Consider the following 6,839-nt stretch of genomic DNA (forward strand, 5'->3'; position numbering starts at 1 on the left):
CTAATGGCTTCTTCCTCGCTGCACCTTTCAGCCAAGTTTCATTAAGATGGGGCCCAAAGTTTTACCGTAATCCTGCTGAGAAACCGGAAAAATCCCCTGGTGGAGGTAATGAAGTCACTGAGTGTGCGTGCGTGTGTGCGTGTGTGTGTGTGTGTGTCGTCGATGTGGAGAGAGCTGTACAGATGTAAGTAGGAAACATTTAGATCAGTCCTCCTGTCGGCTGTCTTCGTCTTCGTCTTCTTCTTCTTCTTCTTCGTCCCGTTTCAGAGATCAGTTTCATCACGTAACCAGGACGCGGTTAGCCTAGCTTAGCACAAAGACTGGAAGCGGAGGCAAACTGCTAGCCTAGCTCTCCTGATATCCGTTCTGAAACACGAAGACAGCCGACAGGAGGATTCCTCTGACATGTTGCTGTAAAGTGTTTTATTTTGTAAAGTGCATGTTTCCTGTAGCTCGAGGCTAGTTCACCAAATGTGCACTTTTTCATTTGACAAACACCTCGTGGAATCGGGTGCAGCTGAGATACTTTGAGGTTTTATTTATTTTGACAGCGTTTTTTTCGTGCTCTGCAGCCAATGAGAATGTATTGATTCATCATCTGCCCAACAACACTTAGCCTGATTGGCCGTTGCTGTGATGATGTAACCGCTGCTGCTGCTACAGGTGATTGGTGTTTTCCTTCTGTTACAGTGCATGAGACTGAAGCAGACCAGCTGTATGTTTCCTGTTATCAAACCTTTTTATGCATCATTTTCTGATGATATTTATTAATTTATTACGTTCATCTGGACTCTCATGTGTTCATCATCAACAGGATTTCTTTGTATCACTGTGTCATTTGTAATAAACTGATTTCATGCACTCTGATGTTTAATGATGAGTGTGATGTAGTGTTTCTGCCTCTGCAGCTTTAATTCAAATATACCAAACTTCTGCATCGTCATTCTCTCTGACATCCTGCAAATAGACCAAATAGAAGACAGCTGCTCTTACTGCAGTAGTAAGTAGTAATACTAGTGTCAAAATACTCATTTACAAGTAATTATGTACTGAAGTATTAGCATCAAAATGTACTTAAAGTGTCAAAAGAACTCATTATGCATTATATTATTCTGTTTTATCACTAACAAATTCTCATGTGGGAGTATTTTAATGTTCGTCAATGTGGTTCTAGTTTTACATACTTTGTATACTACTATATTAGTAGTAAAGTACTGCATCACATCATAAACATATCACATGTTTTCTTATGTAAAAAGCAACTATACGCGTCAAAATGTAGTAAAAAGTACAATATTACTCTCTGGGATGTTGTGGAGTTGAAGTATAAAGTAGCAGGAAATGGAAATACTCAAGTCATGTACCACAAAATTGTACTTGGGTAAATGTACTTAATTACTTTCCACCTCTGCACAAATCAAATGAAACTAAAATTATTTGACAGTTTTACGTAAAGGATAATGTTAAGCACGCTGGTCATTGTTGTGAAATAAACCGCATCACCCTTAAGAAATAACAGACCATAAAACGCTGTGATTGACCAATCAGAATCGAGTATTCAACGAAGCCGTGTAATAATAAAACAGATACTAAGTAAGGGATAATGTACAGGTAGCCGGTCATTGTTGTGAAATAATCCCCGACAGGGCATCGCCCAGAAAGGGTTTATTTCACAACAATGACCGGCTAGCTGTACATTATCCCGCTTATTACACGGCTAATTATCTAAGAAATCAATAATTTGACACAAAAAACGGTCCTCCATAGTCCGACATCTGAACTGCGCCCATAGCAACGGTCTGTTATACATAGCAACGGTCTGCTATACATAGCAACGGTCTGTTATACATAGCAACGGTCTGCTATACATAGCAACAGTCTGTTATGAAGAAATAACAGACCGTAGAACGTAGAAGAGTATTCAACAAAGCCGTGTAATAAAAACAAATAATAATAATAATACAAAACAGCTTCATTCTGATCAATAACTAATTGAATAAAAGCAGTTAAAATTGATAAAAACATCTGAAGCTTCACTTTCTGATTTTTATTCAGATTTTTAATATTTAATGTAATATAATATAATATAATATAATATAATATATCCAGATCTGCATCCCAGAATCCTCTGCGGCCCGTCGACCCTCGTAACGTCTAAACTCTTTTAATTAAATTTCTCCTCTTTGATTGGCTCGGTCTGTCCTGATCTGACTCCGCCCCCTGGCCTGGAGGTGGGGCTACAGGTGAGTTTTGGCCCCGCCCCTCCCCTCGTAACAGAGTCCTTCACACTGATTGGCTGAAGAAGAAGCCACGTCAGTCAGAGGTTTTAAACCCCGCTCATCACCTGCTCCTCTGGCTCCGCCTCCTCCACAGGTACACCTGGGATAAAACACCTGATGACGTCACTCCGGCTCAGGTACACACACTGATTATTATTGATTATTACTGATCAATAAAACTGTGCCAATAACTTGTAATAACGCAGAATGTTTCTTTTAATGTGACGACCTCACCTGTCACCTGGGCTTTGCCCTCTCTGACATCACTGCTGACATCATCAGGAGGCCAGCGCAGCTCTCCACTCTCCACCTCGCCTCCGTCTGTCGGCTCCACCACGATGGACGGGACATGCCTGGAAAGTTTGGGAAAACACTCCACCTAGAGGAGAAGGAAGGACCAATCAGAGAGGAGTCACACCTGAGGAGAAGGAAGGACCAATCAGAGAGGAGTCACACCTGAGGAGAAGGAGGGACCAATCAGAGAGGACTCACACCTAGAGGAGATGGAAGGGACCTAGCAGAGAGGAGTCACACCTGAGGAGAAGGAGGAACCAATCAGAGAGGATTCACACCTGAGCAGAAGGAAGGACCAATCAGAGAGGAGTCACACCTGAGGAAAAGGAGGAACCAATCAGAGGAGAGTCACACCTGAGGAGAAGGAAATGACCGGAGAAGGAGGTACCAATCAGAGAGGACTCACCTGTTGGAGTACCTGAGCTCACTTTGACGGACAGGTTGGTTAAAGGACGAGTTCACTGTTGTGATGTGTGTGTGTATTTGAGTCTCACCTGAAGAGCCACTACATCCTCTCCAGAAGCTCCGCCCACTGTTGAGTCAGAGTTGTTCATCACCTGCGTCATATCAGCCAATCAGAATGCAGAGACAGCTGGAAACAGGAAGCTGAGAGACAAAATAAAATCACCAAAATAAAAGAATGTGGAGGTAAGAGATGGACAGACAGACAGCACCCTCTGCTGGACACATCAGAGACCTGCAGAGCAACAGGAACATGTGAGATTGTTTGCATGTGTTTGTGCTGCACAGCACACCTGTAGGTCACCATGACAACATAGACAGACTCTACACCTTTCTCCTTTCCCAGTTTGTACATCCTCAATTCCTTTCCTCGCCTCCTCTCCTTGCGTCTTAGTCCCTTAAAACTTTTTTATTTTGAAAATACCAGCAGAGTTATTTCTAAGGTGATAAAAACAGAAGATGTGAGAGGCTGCTCAGACTCTGCAGTCAAATCCATGGAAATGAGTTTAGACTGCCCCGTTGCATGCTGGGATACATGACATCACCTCTGACTCTTGGAGGCCTTACAAAAAAAAAAGTTTATTTAAGTGTGCTATTAGTATACTTCTTTAAGCTTAAAATAAGAGAGTATACTTTCAGTTTGCTTTTTATGTACTTATCGGAGATACCCTTAACAAAATTATAGTTAAGTATACCTGGCTTATACCGACAAGTACACAGAAACGTTTAAGTATACTTGGTTTATAAGGACAAGTATACAGAAAAGTTTAAGTGTTCTTGTCAAGTATACAGAAAAGTCCAAGTACACTTGGCTTATACTGAAAAGTATACAGAAAAGTATATTTGGCTAAGTACTATAAGCTCACTTCTTGCTGTAAAAACTATTAAACTAGTAGTTTACGGAGAGTATACTTTAAAGTTTACTTTCATAAACTAAAAAGTGGGCCAGAAGTATATAACTAGTAAACTAACAGTATACCTATATGTTCACTTGTAGTATAGTTCATATTAAAGTTGCAGTATTAAAATACACCTTAGATGTAAACTAGTTGTGTACTCAAAGTTTACTACTCTTACATTTACAGTATACTTTTATAAAATAATACCAATTTAGTCCCAAGAAGTAATCAAGTAGTACACTTACAAGTATACTACTAGTACATTGATATTATTATACTTATTACATAATGTATACTTGGGATTATACTTGAACTATACTTAAGTTTACTTCTCAGTAGTTCTGGAGAGCTTCCAGGTGTTTTTAGAGTTTTATTTTATTTTAAACCTGTTTTCTCTGCGTTTATTTTCAGCAGACGTGACCGTCGGTCTCATCGTGGTTTCATGCTGATCTGTTCAGGTAAGTTAAACCTTTGGAAACTCTTTGATTATTTAACACAATTAATGATCTCTTTTTTCCACTGGAGGAAACACCAACGAACACAACACAGCTGACAAACAAACAGCCGCATCACTATGACAACTGACATGTTATTAGATTGATGTAGGAACTTATTTACTTCCTGTTTTCATCCACACACTGCTGCTTCACATCAAACACTGAATATTTCTCCACAAACTGAATCAGATCCAAAGTTCAGCCCCAAAATAAACTGATGAGACTAAAATACTGTTATCTACTGTCAATATACTGTACTGTATAACTGTAGTATTATATTCACTGAGTATAGTCACTGTAGTATACTCACTGTAGTATACACACTAGTATTATATTCACTGTAGTATACTCTCTGTAGTATACTCACTGTAGTATACACACTGTAGTATTATATTCACTGTAGTATACTCACTGTAGTATACTCACTGTAGTATACACACTAGTATTATATTCACTGTAGTATACTCACTGTAGTATACTCACTGTAGTATACTCTCTGTAGTATACACACTAGTATTATATTCACTGTAGTATACTCACTGTAGTATACTCACTGTAGTATACACACTGTAGTATTATATTCACTGTAGTATACTCTCTGTAGTATACTCACTGTAGTATACACACTGTAGTATTATATTCACTGTAGTATACTCTCTGTAGTATACTCTCTGTAGTATACACACTAGTATTATATTCACTGTAGTATACTCTCTGTAGTATACTCACTGTAGTATACACACTGTAGTATTATATTCACTGTAGTATACTCACTGTAGTATACACACTGTAGTATTATATTCACTGTAGTATACACATTGCAGTATTTCACTCACTGTAGTATACACTCTGTAGTATACAAACTGTAGTATATGCATGGTAGTATTTTACTCACTGTTATATAGTCACTGTAGTATAGTTACTGTAGTATACACACTGCAGTATTATATTCACTATAGTATAGTCACTGTAGTATATTCATGGTAGTATTTTACTCACTGTGGTATACACACTGTAGTGTTACACTCACTATAGTATACACACTGTGGTATACTCACTAAGGAATACTCACTGTATTATAAACTCTAGTAATCACACTGTAGTAATGTTATTGTATTCTAGTATACACACTGTAGTAATGATATTGTACTGTAGTAATGTTATTGTACTGTAGTAATGTTATTGTACTGTAGTATACTCACTGTAGTAATGTTATTGTACTGTAGTAATGTTATTGTACTGTAGTAATGTTATTGTACTGTAGTATACTCACTGTAGTAATGTTATTGTACTGTAGTATACACACTGTAGTAATGATATTGTACTGTAGTAATGTTATTGTACTGTAGTAATGTTATTGTACTGTAGTATACTCACTGTAGTAATGTTATTGTACTGTAGTATACTCACTGTAGTAATGTTATTGTACTATAGTATACTCACTGTAGTAATGTTATTGTACTGTAGTATACTCACTGTAGTAATGTTATTATACTGTAGTTAATCACACATTTATAACAGACAGCAACATCAACCAGCTTCAGTCTTATTTATATATTCAAACATCACTCAGAAACTAATATAAAATAAACAATAAAGCAAAGAAGAGCTGACCCACCTGATGATGATGATGAGGAGGAGGAGGATGATGATGATGATGATGATGCAGTAAACAATAGTGATGACCCTCTTTAATCCTCAGAGACGTGAAGCCTGTTGTTGGTCTGACAGACGACTCTGCTCTCAGTTTAACTTCAGCCGCCTCTTCCTCTCTCTCTGTCTGTGTGTGTGTGTGCGTGTGCGTGTGCGTGTGTGGTTTTGCATATCGTCCTGATTTGACTCGTCTTAGTGATTTGGTTTCAGAGTGAATACATTGCTGCCTGGCTCTGTTCTGTTTTAGCTCCACACACTCTCAGAGGGACCTGAGTCGGGGTTTGATCCCTCGTTAGCGTTCTTCCTCACTGAACCATCTTCATCTTCATCACCAACACAAACCAGCAGAGAGAGGAAGAGATCACACTGAAACTTCACCTTCATCATCCATCACCATTATGTAGTAAACACTCACTATACCATGGTCTGCTGAATACTGGATTCTGATTGGCTGCAGGGTGTCCATTAACTCCTGATAACGGACACCTACCAAGTAGTTCCAGTTAAAGTGTATTTAGAGTGTAACGTCAGTCCTTCAGTACCTGAACACCACAGAGAAGTACTAACTGATACTCTATATCACATCAGAAGAACTCTGTCCCTCTGGACTAACTGATACTTTGTATCACATAAGAAGAACTCCGTCCCTCTGAACTAACTGATACTCTATATCACATCAGAAGAACTCTGTCCCTCTGGACTAACTGATACTTTGTGTCACATCAGAAGAACTCTGTCCCTCTGAACTAACTGAT

General features: G+C 38.7%; 1 protein-coding gene across 1 annotated transcript; it reads right to left on the bottom strand.

The window, feature by feature from the left end:
- Positions 1–1,365: 1,365 nt before the first annotated feature.
- On the bottom strand, positions 1,366–3,202 carry LOC141756108 (protein LBH-like). The gene is made up of 3 exons (XM_074615608.1): positions 3,068–3,202; positions 2,514–2,658; positions 1,366–2,379 (listed from the first exon to the last, which is right to left on the bottom strand). Exons 1-3 carry the CDS (start codon positions 3,137–3,139, stop codon positions 2,327–2,329), a joined length of 270 nt encoding a protein of 89 aa, XP_074471709.1. The 5' UTR covers positions 3,140–3,202; the 3' UTR covers positions 1,366–2,326.
- Between the last annotated feature and the right edge of the window lie 3,637 nt (positions 3,203–6,839).

Source organism: Sebastes fasciatus, chromosome 18, assembly GCF_043250625.1.
Source record: "Sebastes fasciatus isolate fSebFas1 chromosome 18, fSebFas1.pri, whole genome shotgun sequence".
NCBI lineage: Eukaryota > Metazoa > Chordata > Actinopteri > Perciformes > Sebastidae > Sebastes > Sebastes fasciatus.

Bases quoted from the DNA above. Each gene is read 5' to 3' on its own strand.
- LOC141756108 (XM_074615608.1), bottom strand. From the start codon at position 3,139: ATGACGCAGGTGATGAACAACTCTGACTCAACAGTGGGCGGAGCTTCT. The intron at 2,659-3,067 runs GTGAGACTCAAA...CTTCTCCTCTAG, and splicing joins AGGATGTAGTGGCTCTTCAG to GTGGAGTGTTTTCCCAAACT. The intron at 2,380-2,513 runs GTGAGGTCGTCA...GTTTTATCCCAG, and splicing joins GGGCAAAGCCCAGGTGACAG to GTGTACCTGTGGAGGAGGCG.